We start from the raw sequence: 26,673 nt of genomic DNA, 5'->3' as shown, positions 1-26,673 counted from the left end.
AGGAATGGCTGCCGGCGTCCTTCTCCAGCTCGTGTGACGAGGGGTGGGCCGTGGGCGTGCCCCAGACAAGAGCGGGAAACTGGCGTCCCACTGTGTCCAGTGAAGGGGGCTGGAGAATGCAAAGCAGACTCCAGCCCTCGGCGCTGACTGTCTGTACAGCGTCCCGCCTCTCCCCTGACTGGCAGGGCTGGAGGCGGGAACGAAACGAAAACTAGGCCGCAAAGCCGGGGACTCGAGTAATAAGCGCGGCCGTCCATGTGCACGGCCAGCGCGGAAGTCCCCGGCGCACCACAAGTCCCAGCCGCGCCACAGTGTAAAAAACACCCAGCAACGGCCGGCGCGGCAGTTCCCAATACATAAAGTCACTCAGCAAAGCTGTAGTGACTAATAGCACGAGCGCTCTGCGCTGTTGCCCCCGGCGCACTAACACTCCCAGCAATGCTGGTGTGTGTGTGCGCGCTTGCCCGGGGACACAGAGTACCTTAATGTAGCAGGGCCTGTCCCTGACGATACTCAGCTCCATATCCAGCAGGTTCTCTGGGTCTGTGGATGGAGCCCGGTCTCAGTGCCTGGAGACCTGTAAGATCCCACTTCACCCAGAGCCCTGAGGGGGGATGGGGAAGGAAAACAGCATGTGGGCTCCAGCCTCCGTACCCGCAATGGGTACCTCAACCTTACAAACCGCAAGTGGGGTGAGAAGGGAGCATGCTGGGGGCCCCATATGGGCCCACTTTTCTTCCATCCGACATAGTCAGCAGCTGCTGCTGACTAAACAGTGGAGCTATGCGTGGATGTCTGACCTCCTTCGCACAAAGCAGAAAACTGGTGAGCCAGTGATCCCACTGGGGGTGTATAGCCAGAAGGGGAGGGGCCTTACACTTTTTAGTGTAATGCTTTGTGTGGCCTCCGGAGGCAGTGCTATACACCCAATCGTCTGGGTCTCCCAATGGAGCGCCGAAGAAAAATTTATTAACAGGTAATCAATCAATAAAAACATCGTCTCGCGGTGTAAAAAAACCAAGCTAATTTGACAGAAATATAAAAAGAAGTTATGGCAGTTGGAATCAATGGAGGAAAACAACGAAAATGGAAAAAGGCCCCATTAGGAAGGGGGGATATCGTTTGATACCTGTAATAGAGGACATACACGTTGCCGATCCGTCACTCACCTTCTTCGCTCTCCTTGGTCACTTTTTCCTCAAACCCCAAGCCGAACAGATCGGCGTCTTGCCTCATCTTGAAGGACGGGGCGGCGGCGGGGGTTTTTACGGGCTGTGCGGGCAGAGATGACGCCTCTTCGCTGGAGCTTTCGGACACGTTATTCAACACCGGGAAATCTTCCTATAGGGGCAGAAGCTCAGGTCAGTGCATTAAAGGGGTCTCCAATTTTCTGTTGTCAGTCATACCAATAGCTGATGGGTGGGACGCCCCCGACACCCCAACAATCTGATATAGGCGACCTCTCCGGAGGATGGGTCATTATCAGTCATTCCCTTTAGTCCCTCCTGGTTTGTCTACTTAGGACTCACCTTAGTCTTCGATACTTGGTTTGAGTCTTCGCTGTCAAAATCCGGGTCATCCATGACGAAGGACAGCATCTGTGTGGCTATAGGCCCTTCCGGATCGCTCTCAGAGTCCTCCTGGGCTTTTGCCTTCGCTTTCTTGGCTTTGCCGGCAGGATGACTCAATGTGGGGGCCGTCACCTGTTTCTCAGGCCGAGATTGAGGGGCTGAGGGTTGAGGGGGTTTCCTGTAACGAGGATATAGGTAAATATTACGGGATTGTGTAGGGATAACCAAACTGGAGATCGTTCAACGTCTCTCACCATGAGAATAACTCCGCGTCAATGTCTTCATCCCGAGAGATTTGCAAGGAGGCCGCGGGGTCCTCATCATCGCTGGACAAGGTCACGTTCTTACTGGGGATTACGCCCACAGAGGGTTTAGCAGCTATCCGGTCATCGGGATCCAAGTCATCCTGGAAGCCGGCGACCATGGGGTTTATCCCGGGTGCGTCCCCATCACTGCAGCCAGACGGAGGGGGAAGAAATGGAAAGACAAAAAGTAATCGTTATTCGTGTTTTTTTTTTTCTTTTCATCTCCATAACCGTTAACATGAAAAGTGCCGTATTTTTTGGATTAAAAGATGCATTGGATTATAAGACGCACCCCAAATTCAGAACAAAGAAGGGTGAAAAAGAAAAAAAAAAAAAAAAAGAAAAAAAATGGGGTCAGTCTTATAATCCAGTGGTGGAGCGGGGTCACGGGAGGCAGGCGCGGTGGGTGGCCCAGAAACTGTCGGCTGTGCTGATGTGGTGGCTGGGGCAGCTGTGCCGGGGCTCGGACTGTGATGGTGGCTAGGGCAGCTGTGTCGGGGCTCAAGCTGTGGCGGCGGTGGCTGGGGCAGCTGTACAGGTGCTAGGGCTGTGGCGGCGGCTGGGGCAGCTGTGCAGGTGGTAGGGCTGTGGCGGCGGCTGGGGCAGCTGTGCATGTGCTAGGGCTGTGGTGGCGGCTGAGCAGCTGTGCATGTGCTAGGGCTGTGATGGTGGCTAGGGCAGCTGTGTCGGGGCTCAAGCTATGGCGGCGGCTGGGCAGCTGTGCAGGTGCTAGGGCTGTGGCGGCAGCTGGGGCAGCTGTGCAGGTGCTAGGGCTGTGGTGGCGGCTGGAGCAGCTGTGCAGGTGCTAGGGCTGTGGTGGCAGCTGGGGCAGCTGTGCAGGTGCTAGGGCTGTGGTGGCAGCTGGGGCAGCTGTGCAGGTGCTAGGGCTGTGGTGGCAGCTGTGCAGGTGCTAGGGCTGTGGTGGCAGCTGGGGCAGCTGTGCAGGTGCTAGGGCTGTGGTGGCAGCTGGGGCAGCTGTGCAGGTGCTAGGGCTGTGGTGGCATCTGGGGCAGCTGTGCAGGTGCTAGGGCTGTGGTGGCAGCTGTGCAGGTGCTCGGGCTGTGGTGGCAGCTGGGGCAGCTGTGCAGGTGCTAGGGCTGTGGTGGCAGCTGGGGAAGCTGTGCAGGTGCTAGGGCTGTGGTGGCAGCTGTGCAGGTGCTAGGGCTGTGGTGGCAGCTGGGGCAGCTGTGCAGGTGCTAGGGCTGTGGTGGAAGCTGGGGCAGCTGTGCAGGTGCTAGGGCTGTGGTGGAAGCTGGGGCAGCTGTGCAGGTGCTAGGGCTGTGGTGGAAGCTGGGGCAGCTGTGCAGGTGCTAGGGCTGTGGTGGCAGCTGGGGCAGCTGTGCAGGTGCTAGGGCTGTGGTGGCAGCTGGGGCAGCTGTGCAGGTGCTAGGGCTGTGGTGGCAGCTGTGCCGGGGCTCGGGCTGCAGGGTGGTGAGGGCTTCAAAGAAATGACGGACGGAGAAGGCGCAGATTAAGCTCTCGGGTCAATGGCAAGAAAAGATCTCATCTGCATACGAGCCACCTCTGGACGCCATTTTCCATAAGTCCGCTGCTGGAAGATCAATTGGCCGGATGAGGCACGTGCGGAGATGAAACCTTGAGCCGAGAGCTCCATTTGCGCACATGCCACCTCTGGGCGCCATCATTGGAAGTCCTCACTGCTCGTCCCGCACTGCCAGCCCATCCGCCGCAGACCCACACAGCCGCCCCAGCAGCCGCAGATCCCACACAGCCGCTCCAGCACCAGCAGCCGCAGACCCCACACAGCAGCCCCAGCACCAGCAGCCGCAGACCCCGCACAGCTGCACCAGCACCAGCAGACCCCGCACAGCCGCCCGAGCAGCCGCAGACCCCGCACAGCCGCCCCAACACCAGCAGCCGCAGACCCCGCACAGCCGCCCCAGCACCAGCAGACCCCGCACAGCCGCCCCAGCACCAGCAGTCGCAGACCCCACACAGCCGCCCCAGCACCAGCAGTCGCAGACCCCACACAGCCGCCCCAGCACCAGCAGACCCCACACAGCTGCCCAAGCACCAGCAGACCCCACACAGCTGCCCAAGCACCAGCAGCCGCAGACCCCAGACAGCCGCCCCAGCACCAGACCCCACACAGCTGCCCCAGCACCAGACCCCACACAGCTGCCCCAGCACCAGACCCCACACAGCTGCCCCAGCACCAGACCCCACACAGCTGCCCCAGCACCAGACCCCACACAGCTGCCCCAGCACCAGACCCCACACAGCTGCCCCAGCAGCCGTAGACCCCACACAGCCGCTTCAGCCCCAGCAGCCGCAGACCCCACACAGCCGCTTCAGCCCCAGCAGCCGCAGACCCCACACAGCCGCTTCACCCCCAGCAGCCGCAGTCCTCGCATCGCTGCCCCAGCACCAGCCCAGCCACCGCAGTCCCTGCACAGCTGCCGCAGCATTCCCCCGACCTCCTGTGACCCCTCTCCACCACCCCCAATAAGCTACATTCCGATTATAAGACGCACCCGTCACTTTCCTCCAGAATTTTTGGGAGGAAAAGTGCGTCTTATAATCCGAAAAATCCGGTATTTAATCAGAACTCCCTAGCTGCAGGGGTCGTAAGAAAAGGTTCAGATCTCAATAAAAAGGCAACAAATTGTTTTTTTTTTTTTTTTTTAAATATTCTGAATTTTTTAACCTCTAATTAAAATTAAGAAAGAAAAAAAAAACAAGTTTTAAAGTTTGCGATCGCCGTAATCAAACGGACCCGCCTGTAGCCGATAAGACGGAGCCCCCTCGGCCTAACACCATAGATGCTATGGTCGCTCTCGGAGCGGTGCCTGACTCTGCGGAGCCTCCATGAAGACAATTTGTGATGCACGGTTACATTGGGGGGGTTACACTCACACACCCACCTGTCGCTGTCTCGCCTTTGTCTCGGAGACCCTCTCCCCAGATCCCTGTGGGTGGCGCCGTCCTCTAAGAAGCTGCGATCTAAGCTGTCTTCAGGTACAAAGTCTTCCACGCTCTGCACCTTCACAGGCTGCTCTGCAAGTGACGGGGTCTCTGCTGAGTAAAGAGACAATATGGGGGTCACTTGTGATACCGCCCAGCCAAATAATCAGCCCCCCCCCCCCAGGCCTCAGGTATTGGGGTTGCACCTGGTTTCGCTGGAGGACTTTCAGGAGTGGAGGAACCGAACAGACGGGACATGAAGCCGCGCTTCTGCTGAGGTGGTTGAGACGGAGGAGGAGATGACACTGCGGAGGGAGAAGGGCCGGAGACATCAAAGACATCCAGGGCCGGCGGCGGCGGAGGAGACGCTGCCAGGGGAGGAGATGCGGGCACCGTAGCCGGTATCTGGAGGGGTGTGCCAGGGCCGGAGCTGTCCGGAGAACCAGAGTTTATGGGGACCACGGGGGACTGAGACCCCGAGGACGGGCTTTGTCCGTTGGTCGCCACCGGAGAAGCCAGACGTTTATTATTCTCTAACATTTCCAGGAATCTGCGGGAACATACGGGAAATATCAGCGGAAGGAGACAAACATCTCATTGACAGATTGTGCCGATACGAGGGACGTCAGATATCACACAGAAAGAGCGCGTCATCTGCCTAATAAGCCCGGGGCGCGTGGGAGGACGCGGTACACGGCTGCCGGTGCCAGCTTGCTGCAAAACACGGCGGGGTCCAAAAAACCTACCGCCATGACGGGAGCGGGAAAGGAGGCCGCTGGGTGCAGATAACAAGCGGCGCCAAGTATCGACAGGGGTAAAAAAGTAACAAAGCATAGCACTCTATTGCTCCCTGGTATCAGTGGTGATCTAGTGGGGACGGCCCCGACCTCCGCGCTCCTCGTTAGGGCCAGTAATGACCTACATCTCATAGTTCTGGTCCTCCGTCTCCTGCTGGACGGACAGCTCCTCCAGGGTGGCGTCGATGTCCAGCTGGTTCGTCTCCAGTTGTCGTAACAAGGTTTCCCGCTGATAAGAGAAAAGGAAATGTCAGAGGTGGAGGCGGCGCAGACCGCAGCACCGCACACCTTTAACCCTATCCCCTCCAGGAAGGACAACGCCACAGGCAGAAACCAAAGGGTTAACGGTGTCCGGTTCCACACACAGAGAAATAAATAAGTAAGGCGGAGCGGGTCACGTCCCGGCAGATACTCTTACAGCCTTAGTTACCGTTACTGGAGCAATGATGGGGGCTGTAACTCCAGACGCAGCGCGGAGCTGAAACTTCAGACGCCCGATGGTCTCAGGTGTACGGAGGGGCTTCTACATGGGAAACCCCCGGCACCAGGAGACCGGCGCTGCCAAGAGGTGAAGCTACGGGTGTCTGTCCACAGGAAATTCCCACAGCCCTGATGAGCCGGCCTGTAGGTGGTCCATAGCCACCCTGACAGGTCCGCAGCCTGTCACCCCTCCTGATTAGTCCAGTAGGTGGTCCACAGCCAACCTCACAGGTCCGGTAGGTGGTCCAAAGCCCTCCTTATTAGTTCCTATAGGTTGTCACCTCTCCTGATCGGTCCTAGAGGTGGTCCACAGCCCTCCTGATGCATCCTGTAGGTGGTCTGCAGCCTGTCACCCCTCCTGACAGGTCCCATAGGTGGTCTGCAGCCTGTCACCCCTCCTGACAGGTCCCATAGGTGGTCCGCAGCATGTCACCCCTCCTGACCAGTGCCATACGTGGTCTGCAGCCTGTCACCCCTCCTGACCAGTGCCATACGTGGTCTGCAGCCTGTCACCCCTCCTGACCGATCCCATAGGTGGTCTGCAGCCTGTCACCCCTCCTGACCGGTCCCATAGGTGGTCTGCAGCCTGTCACCCCTGCTGACCGGTCCCATAGGTAGTCTGCAGCCTGTCACCCCTCCTGACCAGTCCCATAGGTGGTCTGCAGCATGTCACCCCTCCTGACCAGTGCCATACGTGGTCTGCAGCCTGTCACCCCTCCTGACCGGTCCCATAGGTGGTCTGCAGCCTGTCACCCCTCCTGACCGGTCCCATAGGTGGTCTGCAGCCTGTCACCCCTCCTGACCGGTCCCATAGGTGGTCTGCAGCCTGTCACCCCTCCTGACCAGTCCCATAGGTGGTCTGCAGCCTGTCACCCCTCCTGACCGGTCCCATAGGTGGTCCGCCGCCCTCCTGCCTATATAGATATTAATCTTCAGGTTAGCAGCATTCAGTGTAACATGGGGGGATGTGGGGGGTGATTTGGGGGTCTTACCTGCAGCTGCAGAAAAGGGATGTTAAAAAATTTGTGCAAGTATTTCAGCCCGAAGCTGTTCCTCATGGAAGACTCAGCATAGCGGATATAGGAGGACCCCGGGCGCCTGTGCGGGGGAAGCAGAGAGGTAATGGGGCGATCACCTACAGATACTGGGGGCGCACGGATAACAGACAATATCATACACTAATGACGGAGCCAGCAACAGTCAGGGAACTGGGGGTTCTCCGACTATAACAGCTCGCTCAGGGTTTAGCCAGCAATACCCCACCAATCAGTTCCTATTAGGTGTCGGAGCGCTCCAGTGAGTGCATTGCACCATGCACAGCGCCCCTCAGTAACAGTGGCAGCGTCTGGTACTACAGGCGAGTTGCAGTCAAATAGGACGGAGCTGCTCTTAGCTGCAATACCAGACACAGCCACTATTAATGAAGGGCGCTGTGCATGGTAACTATTGGGAGGTGAGTATTCCAGCAGTTAGGCCCCCATCAATCCCTAATGCAAGGCCAGACAATTTTTTGTTCACAAAATAGTCCCTTTTGTGAAAACTTAAAATTTCACTTAAAACTTTGAAATCGGAGTGTCTTAAGTTCTAAGTGAAGGGAATTTATAGCTTCCTTATTACTGGGGGTCGACCGACCGCTGGGATAACCAATGACCCCTCCGAAAAGTCCTGTGTGAATAAGGCAGTGGTTTATTAAAGGGGTTCTCCACAACTGGACCTCCCCATAATAGTCTTAGCATATAATACAAATCTTTGGAGGGACCCCCCCCCCCCAAGCTGGCTAAATCGAGGGAGTGGCGACCCCCCAGCTGGCTAAATCGAGGGAGTGGGGACCCCGTAGCTGGCTATCCGAGCAGAGGGGACCCCGCAGCTGGCTATCCGAGCAGAGAGGACCCCGCAGCTGGCTATCCGAGCAGAGGGGACCCCGCAGCTGGCTATCCGAGCAGAGGGGACCCCGCAGCTGGCTATCCGAGCAGAGGGGACCCCGCAGCTGGCTATCCGAGCAGAGGGGACCCCGCAGCTGGCTATCCGAGCAGAGGGGCACTGTTCCTCCATTCTGAGCTCTGTGTTCAAAGCTGCACATCTTACATTACCGCTGCAGCCAGTCAGTGGTTTTTGATTGGCTGCAGCCTTCACAGTGGAAGGACAGTGTTTTCACATGGGACATACACATTAATAAACAGGTGGTATATAGCGGTGTATACCGTCCTACCCTCACCGGTTCAGGCTCTGGATGAAGTCACGCACATCATCAGGCAGAATGACCCTGTGCTCCCCCATATCGCGGTGATTGCCGAGCACACACACCGGGACGTGGCTGGGGACCTTCGGCAGCTCACGAGTGATGTAACTAAAGGTCCTAAAAAGCAAAGGAGGACTGTCAGCTCAGCAACGGGAAATCTTCTGATGGATGACAGTGACAGCAAGAATCTGCAAACATGGCGATCGGGTAACAGTCTACCTTCCCCAGAGGACCGGAATCAGCAAATGTAAGTGCGTGCCCTGCTGCGATCCCAGGACGACGACACCCACCGGCCCCGAGGAGGACGACGACACCCACCGGCCCCGAGGAGGACGACGACACCCACCGGCCCCGAGGAGGACGACGACACCCACCGGCCCCGAGGAGGACGACGACACCCACCGGCCCCAGGAGGACGACGACACCCACCGGCCCCAGGAGGACGACGACACCCACCGGCCCCAGGAGGACGACGACACCCACCGGCCCCAGGAGGACGACGACACCCACCGGCCCCAGGAGGACGACGACACCCACCGGCCCCAGGAGGACGACGACACCCACCGGCCCCAGGAGGACGACGACACCCACCGGCCCCAGGAGGACGACGACACCCACCGGCCCCAGGAGGACGACGACACCCACCGGCCCCGAGGAGGACGATACCCACCACTGCTTGGTGATGTCAAACATCATAATCACTCCATTACAGTTCTTGTAAACATCCAGAAACTCCGCGTCCAGCGCCAGATCCGCGTCCGTCTAATATAGGAGATACAATTTACGAAAGTAGCAGCGCAGTGATTGCAGCTCTGGAGGTGACTAGAGCATTAGAAAATTGCTATTCAAAAACCAGAAGCCGTGTATCGGGGATTTTGGTTCTCTCACCTCTTGGGGCTCGTTTTCCAGTTTCAGCGCGCTCTCTCCTCTCTTCTTACCTTTACCTACAAAGTAACAACCAGTTACAGAAAAGTATCACATTCAATAAGTCACATTATAACCCGGGGTGTGCGACAGCTGACAGCCCCCCAAAATGTACAGAAAACAAGACTGAGATGATGGGGAATTCTCTCATAGCCATATTTTTTGGGACAATTGCTGGATGCAGAGGCCAGAGATGCAAGCAGTCTGCTTGTATCCATCTGAAGAAATCCCATCCGCTCCCTACTAGGGCCCAGTTCTAGGGTCAGTCAGGGTCAGGCATCCTGATAGGCGGTAATCTAGGGTCGTAAGAGGAGCCAGGGCCAGCGGAAGGTTTGGTCAGGGGTCACCATCTCCTCCTTCCCTGTCACCGTATGCATGGTACTTCCCCGGACCGAGAGGGACAGATGGATGCAGTATGTGGTTTACCATTGGCCACCTGGAATATACAAGGTCTTCCCTGAAACAGACGGTGTGTGGCTGGAGCACATGTTGATCTATCCCCTCTATACAACTCTCAGCACGAATGATGCCTTTCAGTCACAATCTGTCCCTGCCATGAGCACTAATGTCGTCCCCCTCTCCCCGACAGCCAGCCGGACGGGGCCCCTCTCCCCGACAGCCAGACGGACGGGCCCCTCTCCCCGACAGCCAGACGGACGGGCCCCTCTCCCCGACAGCCAGACGGACGGGCCCCTCTCCCCGACAGCCAGACGGACGGGCCCCTCTCCCCGACAGCCAGACGGACGGGCCCCTCTCCCCGACAGCCAGACGGACGGGCCCCTCTCCCCGACAGCCAGACGGACGGGCCCCTCTCCCCGACAGCCAGACGGACGGGCCCCTCTCCCCGACAGCCAGACGGACGGGCCCCTCTCCCCGGCAGCCAGACGGACGGGCCCCTCTCCCCGGCAGCCAGACGGACGGGCCCCTCTCCCCGGCAGCCAGACGGACGGGCCCCTCTCCCCGGCAGCCAGACGGACGGGCCCCTCTCCCCGGCAGCCAGACGGACGGGCCCCTCTCCCCGGCAGCCAGACGGACGGGCCCCTCTCCCCGGCAGCCAGACGGACGGGCCCCTCTCCCCGGCAGCCAGACGGACGGGCCCCTCTCCCCGGCAGCCAGACGGACGGGCCCCTCTCCCCGGCAGCCAGACGGACGGGCCCCTCTCCCCGGCAGCCAGACGGACGGGCCCCTCTCCCCGGCAGCCAGACGGACGGGCCCCTCTCCCCGGCAGCCAGTCGGACGGGCCCCTCTCCCCGGCAGCCAGACGGACGGGCCCCTCTCCCCGACAGCCAGACGGACGGGCCCCTCTCCCCGACAGCCAGACGGACGGGCCCCTCTCCCCGACAGCCAGACGGACGGGCCCCTCTCCCCGACAGCCAGCTGGACGGGCCCCTCTCCCCGACAGCCAGCTGGACGGGCCCCTCTCCCCGACAGCCAGCTGGACGGGCCCCTCTCCCCGACAGCCAGCTGGACGGGCCCCTCTCCCCGACAGCCAGCTGGACGGGCCCCTCTCCCCGACAGCCAGCTGGACGGGCCCCTCTCCCCGACAGCCAGCTGGACGGGCCCCTCTCCCCGACAGCCAGCTGGACGGGCCCCTCTCCCCGACAGCCAGCTGGACGGGCCCCTCTCCCCGACAGCCAGCTGGACGGGCCCCTCTCCCCGACAGCCAGCTGGACGGGCTCCTCTCCACGACAGCCAGCTGGACGGTCCCCTCTCCCCGATATCCAGCTGGAGGATCCTTCTCCTCCCAAGTCCACACATCATAATGTCTGGGATCTCGATAAAGAATTTTAGATTTTGTTTCATCCGACCACGGAACAATTTTCCATTTTGCTTCCGACCATTATAAATGAGTTTGGCACAATTAAGATGGCAGGGTTTTTGGACTGTGCTGATATATGGCTTCTATTTAACTCTGTCCTAACTTTTTAATAATTGGGGTTGTAGATATAAAAGAAAAGAAGGGAATTTTGTTACTTACCGTAAATTCCTTTTCTTCTAGCTCTTATTGGGAGACCCAGACGATTGGGGTATAGCTACTGCCCTCCGGAGGCCACACAAAGCACTACACTAAAAAGTGCAAGGCCCCTCCCCTTCTGGCTATACCCCCCCGTGGTATCACGGGTTCTCCAGTTTTAGTGCCAAAGCAAGAAGGAGGAAGCCAATAACTGGTTTAAACAAATTAACTCCGAATAACGTCGGAGAACTGAAAAACCGTTCAACATGAACAACATGTGTACCCGCAAACAACAAAAAAATCCCGAAGGACAACAGGGCGGGTGCTGGGTCTCCCAATAAGAGCTAGAAGAAAAGGAATTTACGGTAAGTAACAAAATTCCCTTCTTCTTCAGCGCTCTATTGGGAGACCCAGACGATTGGGACGTCCAAAAGCTGTCCCTGGGTGGGTAAAGAGATACCTCATGTTAGAGCTGCAAAACAGCCCTCCCCTACGGGGGTGTCACTGCCGCCTGCAGGACTCTTCTACCTAAGCTGGCATCCGCCGAAGCATAGGTATGCACCTGATAATGTTTGGTGAAAGTGTGCAGACTCGACCAGGTAGCTGCCTGGCACACCTGTTGAGCCGAAGCCTGGTGTCGTAATGCCCAGGACGCACCCACGGCTCTGGTTGAGTGGGCTTTTAGCCCTGAAGGAACCGGAAGCCCCGCAGAACGGTAGGCCTCTAGAATTGGTTCTTTGATCCATCGAGCCAGGGTGGCTTTAGAAGCCTGCAACCCCTTGCGCGGACCAGCGACAAGGACAAAAAGTGCATCGGAACGTGCGGGAAATGTAGATTCTGAGTGCTCTCACCAGATCTAGCAAACGTAAGTCCTTTTCATACCGGTGAACCGGATGAGGACAAAAGGAAGGCAAGGATATATCCTGATTAAGATGAAACGAGGATACGACCTTAGGGAGAAACTCCGGAATGGGGCGCAGCACTACCTTGTCCTGGTGGAACACCAGGAAGGGAGCCTTGGATGACAGAGCTGCCAGCTCCGACACTCGCCGAAGCGATGTGATCGCAACAAGAAACGCCACTTTCTGTGACAGGCGAGAAAAGGAAACTTCCTTCAGAGGCTCGAAAGGCGGCTTCTGGAGAGCAACTAGTACCCTGTTCAGATCCCATGGATCTAACGGCCGCCTGTACGGGGGCACAATATGACAGACCCCCTGCAGGAACGTGCGCACCTTAGGAAGACGTGCTAGACGCTTCTGAAAAAACACGGATAGTGCCGAGACTTGCCCTTTAAGGGAGCTGAGCGACAAGCCCTTTTCTAACCCCGATTGTAGGAAGGAAAGAAAAGTGGGCAATGCAAATGGCCAGGGAGCGGAACACCAGGATAAGAAAATCTTCCACGTTCTGTGGTAGATCTTAGCAGAAGTCGGCTTTCTAGCCTGTCTCATTGTGGCTACAACTCCTTGGGATAATCCTGCAGACGCTAGGATCCAGGACTCAATGGCCACACAGTCAGGTTCAGGGCCGCAGAATTCTGATGGAAAAACGGCCCTTGGGACAGTAAGTCTGGTCGGTCTGGAAGTGACCACGGTCGGCCGACCGTGAGATGCCATAGATCCGGATACCACGATCTCCTCGGCCAGTCTGGAGCGACGAGTATGACGCGGCTGCAATCGGATCTGATCTTGCGTAAGACTCTGGGCAAGAGTGCCAGAGGCGGAAATACGTATGGGAGCCGGAACTGCGACCAATCCTGTACTAAGGCGTCTGCCGCCAGAGCTCTTTGATCGCGCGACCTCGCCATAAATGCCGGGACCTTGTTGTTGTGCCGGGACGCCATTAGGTCGACGTCCGGCACTCCCCAGCGGCGACAGATTTCCTGAAACGCGTCCGGGTGAAGGGACCATTCCCCTGCGTCCATGCCCTGGCGACTGAGGAAGTCTGCTTCCCAGTTTTCGACGCCTGGGATGTGAACCGCGGATATGGTGGATGCTGTGTCTTCCACCCACATTAGAATGCGCCGGACTTCTTGGAAGGCTTGCCGACTGCGCGTCCCTCCTTGGTGGTTGATGTATGCCACCGCTGTGGAGTTGTCCGACTGGATTCGGATCTGCTTTCCTTCCAGCCACTGTTGGAAGGCTAGTAGGGCAAGATACACTGCCCTGATTTCCAGAACATTGATCTGAAGGGTGGACTCCTGCGGAGTCCACGTTCCCTGAGCCCTGTGGTGGAGAAAAACTGCTCCCCACCCTGACAGACTCGCATCTGTCGTGACCACTGCCCAGGACGGGGGCAGGAAGGATCTTCCCTGAGACAATGAGGTGGGAAGGAGCCACCATTGTAGAGAGTCCTTGGCCGTCTGGGAAAGGGAGACTTTCCTGTCTAGTGACGTTGACTTTCCGTCCCATTGGCGGAGAATGTCCCATTGAAGTGGGCGCAGATGAAACTGCGCAAAGGGGACTGCTTCCATGGCTGCCACCATCTTCCCTAGGAAGTGCATGAGGCGCCGCAAGGGGTGCGACTGACCCTGAAGGAGAGATTGCACCCCTGTTTGTAGTGATCGCTGTTTGTTCAGCGGAAGCTTCACTATCGCTGCTAGAGTATGGAACTCCATGCCAAGATACGTGAGTGATTGGGTCGGTGACAGGATCGACTTTGGAAAGTTGATGATCCATCCGAAAGACTGTAAGGTCTCCAGCGTAGCATTCAGGCTGAGTTGGCATGCCTCTTGAGAGGGTGCCTTGACCAGTAGATCGTCTAGGTAAGGGATCACCGAGTGTCCCTGAGAGTGCAAGACTGCCACCACTGCCGCCATGACCTTGGTGAAGACCCGTGGGGCCGTCGCCAGACCGAATGGCAGCGCTACGAACTGAAGATGGTCGTCTCCTATCACAAAACGTAGAAAACGTTGATGTTCTGTAGCAATTGGTACGTGGAGATAAGCATCTTTGATGTCTATTGAGGCAAGGAAGTCTCCTCGAGACATTGAGGCAATGACAGATCGTAGGGTTTCCATCCGGAACCGCCTGGCGTGCACATGTTTGTTGAGCAGTTTTAGGTCCAGAACAGGACGGAATGAGCCGTCCTTTTTTGGAACCACAAAGAGATTGGAGTAAAACCCTCGACCCTGTTCCTGAGGGGGGACAGGGATCACTACTCCTTCCGCCCTTAGGGAGTCCACCGCCTGCAGCAGGGCATCTGCTCGGTCTGGATGTGGGGAGGTTCTGAAGAACCGAGCTGGAGGACGAGAACTGAACTCGATTCTGTACCCGCGAGACAAAATGTTTGTCACCCACCGGTCTTTGACCTGTGACATCCAAATGTCGGAAAAGCGGGAGAGCCTGCCCCCGACCGGAGATGCGGGGGGGGGAGGCTGGAAGTCATGAGGTAGCCGCTTTAGAAGCGGTTCCTCCATTTGCTTTCTTGGGGCGTGCGTCTCCTTCGCACAAAGCTTGAAAACTGGAGAACCCGTGATACCACGGGGGGGTATAGCCAGAAGGGGAGGGGCCTTGCACTTTTTAGTGTAGTGCTTTGTGTGGCCTCCGGAGGGCAGTAGCTATACCCCAATCGTCTGGGTCTCCCAATAGAGCGCTGAAGAAAATTGGTGCATTTTATACTCAAATTATGAAAACTACCTCCCTGGTGGTCAGGACTTAACGGTTCTCAGGTTTTACAGGGTAAAGCCGTCATATGAAACTATAGTGCGGTATAGGCACTAATACCAAAATATCACCGGAACTTACCCTTATCCACCACATCCCAAACTTCTACCTTCACTATGTCATCAGTGGCTGCAACAACACAAATATAACAATGTACTACAGTCTCCAATATTAACCGTGAGCAAACAACACAGGTACAATGTACACTATACAGCGAGATTCAAGGGTTAACCTACACAATCCACACAAAGAAAGGAAAATACAAGAAGATTTATGGAAAAAAAAGGAAAGTTTACTGCTTCAATCAACATCAATCTGCTACATAAACCAGGGCAAGAACGACTACAGCTATATGTATCCTTGTACATACGGGGCAGTATTATAGTAGTTATATTCCTGTATATAGGGGGCAGTATTATAGTAGTTATATTCTTGTACATAGGGGCAGTATTATAGTAGTTATATTCTTGTACATAGGGGCAGTATTATAGTAGTTATATTCTTGTACATAGGGGGCAGTATTATAGTAGTTATATTCTTGTATATAGGGGGCAGTATTATAGTAGTTATATTCTTGTATATAGGGAGCAGTATTATAGTAGTTATATTCTTGTACATAGGGGGCAGTATTATAGTAGTTATATTCTTGTATATAGGGAGCAGTATTATAGTAGTTATATTCTTGTACATAGGGGCAGTATTATAGTAGTTATATTCTTGTACATAGGGGCAGTATTATAGTAGCTATATTCTTGTACATAGGGGCAGTATTATAGTAGTGATATTCTTGTACAGAGGGGGCAGTATTATAGCAGTTATATTCTTGTATATAGAGGGCAGTATTATAGTAGTTATATTCTTGTATATAGGGGCAGTATTATAGTAGTGATATTCTTGTACAGAGGGGGCAGTATTATAGTAGTTATATTCTTGTACATAGGGGGCAGTATTATAGTAGTTATATTCTTGTATATAGGGGCAGTATTATAGCAGTTATATTCTTGTATATAGAGGGCAGTATTATAGTAGTTATATTCTTGTACATAGGGGCAGTATTATAGTAGTTATATTCTTGTACAGAGGGGGCAGTATTATAGTAGTTATATTCTTGTACAGAGGGGGCAGTATTATAGTAGTTATATTCTTGTATATAGGGGCAGTATTATAGCAGTTATATTCTTGTATATAGAGGGCAGTATTATAGTAGTTATATTCTTGTACATAGGAGCAGTATTCTAGTAGTTACCGTATTTTTCGGACCATAAGACGCACTTTTTTTCCCCCAAATGTTGGATGAAAGTTGGGGGTGCGTCTTATGGTCTGACTATAGGGCTGCGGCAAGGAATGAGGGTGCTGCGGTGGAGCGGGTCATCGGGGGCACAAGCAGGCAGCAGCAGCGTCTGCCGTGACCACGTGGGCCCGCTCATTACATATGCACGCCCATCCTCCCGCCCATTTCTCAGCGCAGAAGCCGGCGCTGACAGGTGGGCGGGAGGATGAGCGGGGACGCGCGCATAGTAAAGAGCCGGTCCGCATGATCACCCCTGGCAACTACAGCCTGGAGTGATCATGTGCGGCTGTATTCACTGCCCCCCGCGTGTCATCATCAGCGCGGGGAGCAGTGAATCAGTACACATTACTCACCCGTCCCCGTGTGTGGAGCCGTCCCCCTGCAGCACGCGATGTCTTCCTGTCTGTGCCGGTCAGCTGATCTGTACAGACAGGAAGACATCGCAATACTGCAGGGGAACGGCTCCACACACACAGGTCGGCGGCGCAGAGAGGAAGATGATCGGTGCTGGAGGGTGTGAGGAAAAGGTGAGTATAAACGTTTATTTTTTTTTCTCTGTGCTATAGGATACAGGCCATACACCAGGATGGTATATGAGCACGATGGGGGCATATAGCAGGTTGGGGGTATATGAACAGGATGGATGGGGGGGTATATGAACAGGATGGATGGGGGGGTATATGAACAGGATGGATGGGGGGGTATATGAACAGGATGGATGGGGGGGTATATGAACAGGATGGATGGGGGGGTATATGAACAGGATGGATGGGGGGGTATATGAACAGGATGGATGGGGGGGTATATGAACAGGATGGATGGGGGGTATATGAACAGGATGGATGGGGGGTATATGAACAGGATGGATGGGGGGGTATATGAACAGGATGGATGGGGGGGTATATGAACAGGATGGATGGGGGGGTATATGAACAGGATGGATGGGGGGGGTATATGAACAGGATGGATGGGGGGGTATATGAACAGGATGGATGGGGGGGTATATGAACAGGATGGGGGGTATATGAACAGGATGGATGGGGGGTATATGAACAGGATGGATGGGGGGTATATGAACAGGATGGATGGGGGGGTATATGAACAGGATGGATGGGGGGTATATGAACAGGATGGATGGGGGGTATATGAACAGGATGGATGGGGGGTATATGAACAGGATGGATGGGGGGTATATGAACAGGATGGATGGGGGGTATATGAACAGGATGGATGGGGGGTATATGAACAGGATGGATGGGGGGTATATGAACAGGATGGATGGGGGGGTATATGAACAGGATGGATGGGGGGTATATGAACAGGATGGGGGAATATGAGCAGCACGGGGGTTTATAGCACGATCATATTCAAGGCAGGAGGATCATTACCAGGATGGGGTACCTTAGTAAAGAATTTGGGGACATTACCCCCATAACAGTGTCAGCAGCAGATCCTCGCCCCATAACAGTGTGTCATGACCACATTTTTTGCTTAAAGTTTTATTTTCCTATTTTCCTCCTCTAAAACCAGGGTGCGTCTTATAGTCCGGTGCGTCTTATAGTTCGAAAAATACGGTATATTCTTGTACATAGGGGCAGTATTATAGTAGTTATATTCTTGTACATAGGAGCAGTATTATAGTAGTTATATTCTTGTACATAGGGGGCAGTATTATAGTAGTTATATCCTTGTATATAAGGGGACAGTATTATAGTAGTTATATTCTTGTACATAGGAGCAGTATTATAGTAGTTATATTCTTGTACATAGGGGGCAGTATTATAGTAGTTATATTCTTGTATATAGGAGCAGTATTATAGTAGTTATATTCTTGTACATAGGGGCGGTATTATAGTAGGTGGGCGGTGTACAGTATATAGTGTGTACAGTAGGGGGAGACAGGAGACCTCTTACTCTTGTAGTTCCAGTGTATACTGGTGACCTGGATCTCCTGGGTGGGAATATATTCCTCCATAAACTTCTTCCCCTGCAGTCGGTGCCAGAGTGTCGTCTTTCCTGTGTTTCTGTCTCCCCTGATCACAATTTTCACTGAAAAACAAAACGATTCATCAGTTTTTCTCGTTTTTTTTTGCTTGATAAACAGATGCTTATGAATAGATTGAGAACGATGCTGATTCCTCACACAGCTGCAGGTTTGTTACACTGTATCAGTATAAAGAATCTCAGTGATCTGGACCCGGCAGCAGCAGAAATACCTGATCATGTTTCGCCGGTTTTTAAAGGTTAAATATTACTGCAAAATAAAAAATGCTGCAGGGAGATTACGGGGATCTGGTGACGTTTTTTCTCTATACTTGTTTTCCTCTTCAGTCACATGAAGGAATTGCCTGACGAGCAACTACCCCAACAGGAGGCATGTACACCTTCTTTACAGGCAGTAATCACTTATCAGGGAATTGCCCGTTGAGCGATTTCCCATTATGATTATTAGTGTTTTCACTTCTAGTCCATCAGGTCTTGTGAATTGTGGCGGCTGCGGGCCCGGTGGAAGGGTGGCGGCTGCGGGCCCGGTGGAAGGGTGGCGGCTGCGGGCCCGGTGGAAGGGTGGCGGCTGCGGGCCCGGTGGAAGGGTGGCGGCTGCGGGCCCGGTGGAAGGGTGGCGGCTGCGGGCCCGGTGGAAGGGTGGCGGCTGCGGGCCCGGTGGAAGGGTGGCGGCTCCGGGCCCGGTGGAAGGGTGGCGGCTCCGGGGCCGGTGAAAGGTGGCGGCTCCGGGGCCGGTGAAAGGTGGCGGCTCCGGGGCCGGTGAAAGGTGGCGGCTCCGGGGCCGGTGAAAGGTGGCGGCTCCGGGGCCGGTCGCTTCATGTTTATTCTGTCAGTGGCCGTCTCGGCGGCGCACGTCACTCCTCGCTCTGTGTACACGATCTATATTTGCTCACAGGGGCGTGGAGCTTTGGGTATCAATGAATGGGATTTTTCCACAGCTGCACGCCCGGCTGCCATACCATTTCTTCAATCAGGTCTTATACGTCACTCCAGAGCAGCGCTCATAATTCTGCTCCCCCCTGGAATCTGCATTCTGGGAGATGTACTTTCTGTGTATTAAACTACAGACCCTTCTGTGTCTCAGATTCCCCCATGAACAAACCTCTGTGCAGCGAGCGGACTAACAAGGCGTGCGGTCACATGCTGATCATGAGCACGTCGCCCCCATCAGGCTGCATTATCCACATTCTTATCTACATCTGTGAGAAAGAGGGTGGCGGCACTTTACAATTCACCCCTGTACGTTATGTTGAGGATATAAAAAGTCTGCACGCCTCAATACATTTCAGAACTTTCTCCCACCTTTAATGTCGCCCACAATCTGTACAAATCCATTGAGAAACAAATAAAAATAAAACTAATAATGTGGTTGCATAAGTGTTCACACCCTCCTAGAACTGGGAGTGTGGTTGTGTGCAGAATCCGCCGATCACATCCATGTTACACAGTATCAGCGCTCAGCCCCATCATTTACACCGATCTCATCCCCCATGTTACACAGTATCAGCGCTCAGCCCCATCATTTACACCGATCTCATCCCCCATGTTACACAGTATCAGCGCTCAGCCCCATCATTTACACCGATCTCATCCCCCATGTTACACAGTATCAGCGCTCAGCCCCATCATTTACAGAATCATAGATGACATCCCCCATGTTACACAGTATCAGTGCTCGGTCACCGTCATTTACACCGATCACATCCCCCATGTTACACAGTATCAGCGCTCAGCCCCATCATTTACACCGATCTCATCCCCCATGTTACACAGTATCAGCACTCAGCCCCATCATTTACACCGATCACATCCTCCATGTTACACAGTATCAGTGCTCGGTCACCGTCATTTACACCGATCTCATCCCCCATGTTACACAGTATCAGCGCTCAGCCCCATCATTTACAGAATCATAGATGACATCCCCCATGTTACACAGTATCAGCGCTCGGTCACCGTCATTTACACCGATCACATCCCCCATGTTACACAGTATCAGCGCTCAGCCCCATCATTTACAGAATCATAGATGACATCCCCCATGTTACACAGTATCAGTGCTCGGTCACCGTCATTTACACCGATCACATCCCCCATGTTACACAGTATCAGCGCTCAGCCCCATCATTTACACCGATCACATCCTCCATGTTACACAGTATCAGTGCTCGGTCACCGTCATTTACACCGATCTCATCCGCCATGTTACACAGTATCAGCGCTCCGATCTCATCCCCCATGTTACACAGTATCAGCGCTCAGCCCCATCATTTACAGAATCATAGATGACATCCCCCATGTTACACAGTATCAGTGCTCGGTCACCGTCATTTACACCGATCACATCCTCCATGTTACACAGTATCAGCGCTCAGCCCCATCATTTACACCGATCACATCCTCCATGTTACACAGTATCAGTGCTCGGTCACCGTCATTTACACCGATCTCATCCCCCCTGTTACACAGTATCAGCGCTCAGCCCCATCATTTACAGAATCATAGATGACATCCCCCATGTTACACAGTATCAGCGCTCGGTCACCGTTATTTACACCGGTCACATCCCCATAATACACAGAATCAGCGCTCAGCCCCATCATTTACACTGATCACATCCCCCATGTTACACAGAATCAGCGCTCAGCCCCATCATTTACACTGATCACATCCCCCATGTTACACAGTATCAGCGCTCAGCCCCATCATTTACACCGATCACATCCCCAAGTTACACAGTATCAGTGCTCAGCCCCATCATTTACACCGATCACATCCCCAAGTTACACAGTATCAGTGCTTAGCCCCATCATTTACACCGATCACATCCCCCATGTTACGCAGTATCAGCGCTCAGCCCCATCATTTACACCGATCACATCCCCCATGTTACACAGAATCAGCGCTCAGCCCCATCATTTACACCAATCACATTCCCCATGTTACATGTACACAGTATCAGCACTCAGCCCCATCATTTACAGAACCCCCGATCACATCCTCCATGTTACACAGAATCAGCGCTCAGCCCCATCATTTACACTGATCACATCCCCCATGTTACACAGTATCAGCGCTCAGCCCCATCATTTACAGTGATCACATACCCCATGTTACACAGTATCAGCGCTCGGCCCCCATTTTACGGTGATTCAGATTAACCCCAGAGAAAGTGTCGCTGCTCTCGGAGGATTTTCCTGACATTTTCTTGTCCATAAACAGCTGACAACAAAGCAAAGGGATCTCATTGTCAGTCTGAAAGTTGTCAGTAAGGAGAAGGGGACAAAAACATTTCTCAGTCATTTGATCCCCATTACTTACTGTTATATTGCACCCCCTTGGCGAACCTCCTCTGCAGCACCTGGTTCATGGACTGCAGCCCCGCTGGAATGTTCTTGTCCCGTAGATTGGACACATCCGACCCCACCAGTTTCTTCAAAGCGGAGAACATCTTGACCTCGGTGAGGGGGAGACCCCGCCCAATCAATGCACAGAATAGTCACCCCAAATCCTCCGAATCCTGCAGAACGTCTCAACGATAAGAAAGGAGATCGGTGGTAGATCCTATAGGGAATGTGTGACATCACCGGCCGCAGGAGCACGCACGAGAAATGACATGTCCAGTGCGAAAACACGGGAAAAACATGAAAAACCTAACACAGGCGCGATGGCAGGAGGCGGCCACAGGCTCGGCTGGCGTCCAGCTCACAGGTCCTAGAGGAAAGACAAGGAGCCATCATCAGCACCAGAGAATAAACAGAGGACCGCAAGCGTCGGGCCCGCCGGGACCAGCCGCAAGCGCGTCAGGCCCGGCCGCAAGCGCGTCAGGCCCGCCAGGACAAGCCGCAAGCGCGTCAGGAGCGCCAGGACAAGCCGCAAGCGCGTCAGGACCGCCAGGACCAGCCGCAAGCGCGTCAGGACCGCTAGGACCAGCCGCAAGCACGTCAGGACCGCCAGGACCAGCTGCAAGTGCGTCAGGACAAGCCAGGACCTGCCGCAAGCGCGTCAGGACAAGCCGCAGGCGCGTCAGGACCGCCAGGACAAGCCGCAAGTGTCAGGCTCACCAGGACCAGCCGCGAGCGTAAGGCTCACCAGGACCAGCCGCAAGCTCGTCAAGAGCACCAGGACCAGCCGCAAGCGCATCAGGCCCACCAGGACCAGCCACGAGCGTAAGGCTCACCAGGACCAGCCGCGAGCGCGTCAGGACCACCAGGACCATCCGCGAGCGCGTCAGGACCACCAGGACCATCCGCGAGCGTGTCAGGACCACCAGGACCATCCGCAAGCGCGTCAGGACCACCAGGACCAGCCGCAAGCGCATCAGGACCAGCCAGGGGGAGATGTGCATTTACTGTATGTAGGGGGGCGGGGGATGTACCAAGACTTGCATGTGGGGGGAATGCACCAAGTGCTGCATGGGGGGGAGATGTACCGCGACCTGTATGTCATGTGACGTGACAGCTGTCCGTGGTTTTCCCGTTTTGCCTCCCCCTGTGCAGATGTTGATGGTTCATTCCCCGGTAATGGCCCCTGTAGACCTCGCAGCCTCTCCCCAGAGTCGCCCCCATACCGTGCGCCCCGTACCCCACCTCACCCCGGTCAGCACCGTCCTACCCTTTCCCTCTCGCTCCCAGCCACAACTGCAGCGCCGCCATATTCCTTCCTCCTCCCGGGAGCATCAATAGGGCGGAGCCTCTGCAGCTGCTACAGCAACCGGAGGGGTCAGAAAGCCTGAGAAAGCGGAGCTGCTGATGTGGTGGCGCATGCGCAGTGGGGAACGCTACTGTAGCGCGCCAAGTGGACGCTGTGGAAAAAACGTGAAGGATCGTCAGAGAGAAAATACCCAGAGATTGTACGTCAGTCACAGAAATACAGTGACATCGTGTATCAGCAGCAAGGAGTGTGACAGAAAGCTGCATGTGAGAGTGTAAGGACCTGAGACCATCACATACACAGTATACAGAGAGATGGCGGGGTGTTCCCTGTATACGGAGGGTCTTGTGGGGTGTTCCCTGTATACGGAGGGTCTTGTGGGGTGTTCCCTGTATACGGAGGGTCTTATGGGGTGTTCCCGGTATACGGAGGGTCTTGTGGGGTGTTCCCTGTATACAGAGGGTCTTGTGGGGTGTTCCCTGTATACGGAGGGTCTTGTGGGGTGTTCCCTGTATACGGAGGGTCTTGTGGGGTGTTCCCTGTATAAGAAGGGTCTTGTGGGGTGTTCTCTGTATACGGAGGGTCTTGTGGGGTGTTGCCTGTATACGGAGGGTCTTGTGGGGTGTTGCCTGTATACGGAGGGTCTTGTGGGGTGTTCCCTTTATACGGAGGGTCTTGTGGAATGTTGCCTGTATACGGAGGGTCTTGTGGAATGTTGCCTGTATACGGAGGGTCTTGTGGGGTGTTCCCTTTATACGGAGGGTCTTGTGAGGTGTTCCCTGTATACGGAGGGTCTTGTGGAATGTTGCCTGTATACGGAGGGTCTTGTGGAATGTTGCCTGTATACGGAGGGTCTTGTGGAATGTTGCCTGTATACGGAGGGTCTTGTGGGGTGTTCCCTTTATACGGAGGGTCTTGTGAGGTGTTCCCTGTATACGGAGGGTCTTGTGGAATGTTGCCTGTATACGGAGGGTCTTGTGGAATGTTGCCTGTATACGGAGGGTCTTGTGGGGTGTTCCCTGTATACGGAGGGTCTTGTGGGGTGTTCCCTTTATACGGAGGGTCTTGTGAGGTGTTCCCTGTATACGGAGGGTCTTGTGGAATGTTGCCTGTATACGGAGGGTCTTGTGGAATGTTGCCTGTATACGGAGGGTCTTGTGGGGTGTTGCCTGTATACGGAGGGTCTTGTGGGGTGTTCCCTGTATACGGAGGGTCTTGTGGGGTGTTCCCTGTATAAGGAGGGTCTTGTGGGGTGTTCTCTGTATACGGAGGGTCTTGTGGGGTGTTGCCTGTATACGGAGGGTCTTGTGGGGTGTTGCCTGTATACGGAGGGTCTTGTGGGGTGTTGCCTGTATACGGAGGGTCTTGTGGGGTGTTCCCTGTATACGGAGGGTCTTGTGGGGTGTTCCCTGTATAAGGAGGGTCTTGTGGGGTGTTCTCTGTATACGGAGGGTCTTGTGGGGTGTTGCCTGTATACGGAGGGTCTTGTGGGGTGTTGCCTGTATACGGAGGGTCTTGTGGGGTGTTCCCTGTATAAGGAGGGTCTTGTGGGGTGTTGCCTGTATACGGAGGGTCTTGTGGGGTGTTCCCTTTATACGGAGGGTCTTGTGAGGTGTTCCCTGTATACGGAGGGTCTTGTGAGGTGTTCCCTGTATACGGAGGGTCTTGTGGGGTGTTGCCTGTATACGGAGGGTCTTGTGGGGTGTTCCCTTTATACGGAGGGTCTTGTGAGGTGTTCCCTGTATACGGAGGGTCTTGTGGAATGTTGCCTGTATACGGAGGGTCTTGTGGGGTGTTCCCTTTATACGGAGGGTCTTGTGGGGTGTTCTCTGTATACGGAGGGTCTTGTGGGGTGTTGCCTGTATACGGAGGGTCTTGTGGGGTGTTCCCTTTATACGGAGGGTCTTGTGAGGTGTTCCCTGTATACGGAGGGTCTTGTGGGGTGTTCCCTGTATAAGGAGGGTCTTGTGGGGTGTTCTCTGTATACGGAGGGTCTTGTGGGGTGTTGCCTGTATACGGAGGGTCTTGTGGGGTGTTCCCTTTATACGGAGGGTCTTGTGAGGTGTTCCCTGTATACGGAGGGTCTTGTGGAATGTTGCCTGTATACGGAGGGTCTTGTGGGGTGTTCCCTTTATACGGAGGGTCTTGTGGGGTGTTCTCTGTATACGGAGGGTCTTGTGGGGTGTTGCCTGTATACGGAGGGTCTTGTGGGGTGTTCCCTTTATACGGAGGGTCTTGTGAGGTGTTCCCTGTATACGGAGGGTCTTGTGGAATGTTGCCTGTATACGGAGGGTCTTGTGGGGTGTTCCCTGTATAAGGAGGGTCTTGTGGGGTGTTCTCTGTATACGGAGGGTCTTGTGGGGTGTTGCCTGTATACGGAGGGTCTTGTGGGGTGTTCCCTTTATACGGAGGGTCTTGTGAGGTGTTCCCTGTATACGGAGGGTCTTGTGGGGTGTTCCCTGTATAAGGAGGGTCTTGTGGGGTGTTCTCTGTATACGGAGGGTCTTGTGGGGTGTTCCCTGTATACGGAGGGTCTTGTGGGGGGTTCCCTGTATAAGGAGGGTCTTGTGGGGTGTTCTCTGTATACGGAGGGTCTTGTGAGGTGTTCCCTTTATACGGAGGGTCTTGTGGGGTGTTCTCTGTATACGGAGGGTCTTGTGGGGTGTTGCCTGTATACGGAGGGTCTTGTGGGGTGTTCCCTTTATACGGAGGGTCTTGTGAGGTGTTCCCTGTATACGGAGGGTCTTGTGGAATGTTGCCTGTATACGGAGGGTCTTGTGGGGTGTTCCCTTTATACGGAGGGTCTTGTGAGGTGTTCCCTGTATACGGAGGGTCTTGTGGAATGTTGTCTGTATACGGAGGGTCTTGTGGAATGTTGCCTGTATACGGAGGGTCTTGTGGGGTGTTCCCTGTATACGGAGGGTCTTGTGGGGTGTTCCCTGTATAAGGAGGGTCTTGTGGGGTGTTCTCTGTATACGGAGGGTCTTGTGGGGTGTTGCCTGTATACGGAGGGTCTTGTGGGGTGTTCCCTTTATACGGAGGGTCTTGTGAGGTGTTCCCTGTATACGGAGGGTCTTGTGGGGTGTTGCCTGTATACGGAGGGTCTTGTGGGGTGTTCCCTTTATACGGAGGGTCTTGTGAGGTGTTCCTTGTATACGGAGGGTCTTGTGGGGTGTTGCCTGTATACGGAGGGTCTTGTGGGGTGTTGCCTGTATACGGAGGGTCTTGTGGGGTGTTGCCTGTATACGGAGGGTCTTGTGGGGTGTTGCCTGTATACGGAGGGTCTTGTGGGGTGTTCCCTGTATACGGAGGGTCTTGTGAGGTGTTCCCGGTATACGGAGGGTCTTGTGAGGTGTTGCCTGTATACGGAGGGTCTTGTGAGGTGTTCCTTGTATACGGAGGGTCTTGTGGGGTGTTGCCTGTATACGGAGGGTCTTGTGGGACGTTCCCTGTATACGGAGGGTCTTGTGGGGTGTTCCCTGTATACGGATGGTCTTGTGGGGTGTTCCCTGTATACGGAGGGTCTTGGGTGTTCCCTGTATACGGAGGGTCTTGGGTGTTCCCTGTATACGGAGGGTCTTGTGGGGCGTTCCCTGTATACGGAGGGTCTTGTGGGGTGTCCCCTATATACCCAGGGTCTTGTGGGGTCTTCATGGTACATGACAGGTCTTGCTAAAAGGCTGGGTGTATTTTGGCCTCCACAATATGGTGCACATAGAGTGTAGGAACAGAAGCCCACCAGAGCTGACAGCGAGTCCATGGTCCAACACTCGGCATCAGGAGCTCAGATCCCGGACCCCTACGATGCTTCCATCTTCATGGCTGTCTTTGAGGTCACACGTGTACATTTCCTCCCGTTGGCGCCATG

The 26,673-nt window shown here is 54.7% G+C and overlaps 2 protein-coding genes across 5 annotated transcripts in view; one reads left to right on the top strand and one right to left on the bottom strand.

Moving 5' to 3' along the window:
- The window catches only part of RABL6 (RAB, member RAS oncogene family like 6), a 48,918-nt gene extending 26,076 nt beyond the window's left edge, over window positions 1–22,842 (bottom strand). Inside the window, exons 1-14 of one of the 2 annotated variants that reach the window (XM_075324411.1) lie at window positions 22,767–22,842; window positions 21,474–21,866; window positions 18,063–18,197; window positions 14,939–14,986; window positions 9,206–9,261; window positions 8,988–9,079; window positions 8,294–8,434; window positions 7,071–7,176; window positions 5,724–5,827; window positions 5,008–5,351; window positions 4,762–4,915; window positions 1,826–2,023; window positions 1,530–1,749; window positions 1,170–1,341 (exon numbers count right to left, since the gene is read on the bottom strand). In XM_075324411.1, coding sequence (XP_075180526.1) covers window positions 1,170–1,341; window positions 1,530–1,749; window positions 1,826–2,023; window positions 4,762–4,915; window positions 5,008–5,351; window positions 5,724–5,827; window positions 7,071–7,176; window positions 8,294–8,434; window positions 8,988–9,079; window positions 9,206–9,261; window positions 14,939–14,986; window positions 18,063–18,197; window positions 21,474–21,603 — 1,900 coding nt within the window. In that variant the 5' untranslated portion in view covers window positions 21,604–21,866; window positions 22,767–22,842. The remainder of the gene's footprint in view (window positions 1–1,169; window positions 1,342–1,529; window positions 1,750–1,825; window positions 2,024–4,761; window positions 4,916–5,007; window positions 5,352–5,723; window positions 5,828–7,070; window positions 7,177–8,293; window positions 8,435–8,987; window positions 9,080–9,205; window positions 9,262–14,938; window positions 14,987–18,062; window positions 18,198–21,473; window positions 21,867–22,766) is intronic. The other variant, XM_075324412.1, reaches the window with a different exon arrangement.
- A 134-nt stretch (window positions 22,843–22,976) lies between these two features.
- The window catches only part of RALGDS (ral guanine nucleotide dissociation stimulator), a 167,097-nt gene continuing 163,400 nt past the window's right edge, over window positions 22,977–26,673 (top strand). For all 3 annotated transcript variants that reach the window (XM_075324405.1, XM_075324404.1, XM_075324402.1), the window contains exon 1: window positions 22,977–23,079. The gene's annotated coding sequence lies outside the window, so the exon portion shown is untranslated. The remainder of the gene's footprint in view (window positions 23,080–26,673) is intronic.

This window comes from Anomaloglossus baeobatrachus, chromosome 9 (genome assembly GCF_048569485.1).
Source record: "Anomaloglossus baeobatrachus isolate aAnoBae1 chromosome 9, aAnoBae1.hap1, whole genome shotgun sequence".
NCBI classification, from domain to species: domain Eukaryota; kingdom Metazoa; phylum Chordata; class Amphibia; order Anura; family Aromobatidae; genus Anomaloglossus; species Anomaloglossus baeobatrachus.
This window is presented reverse-complemented; position numbering and strand designations above follow the sequence as displayed.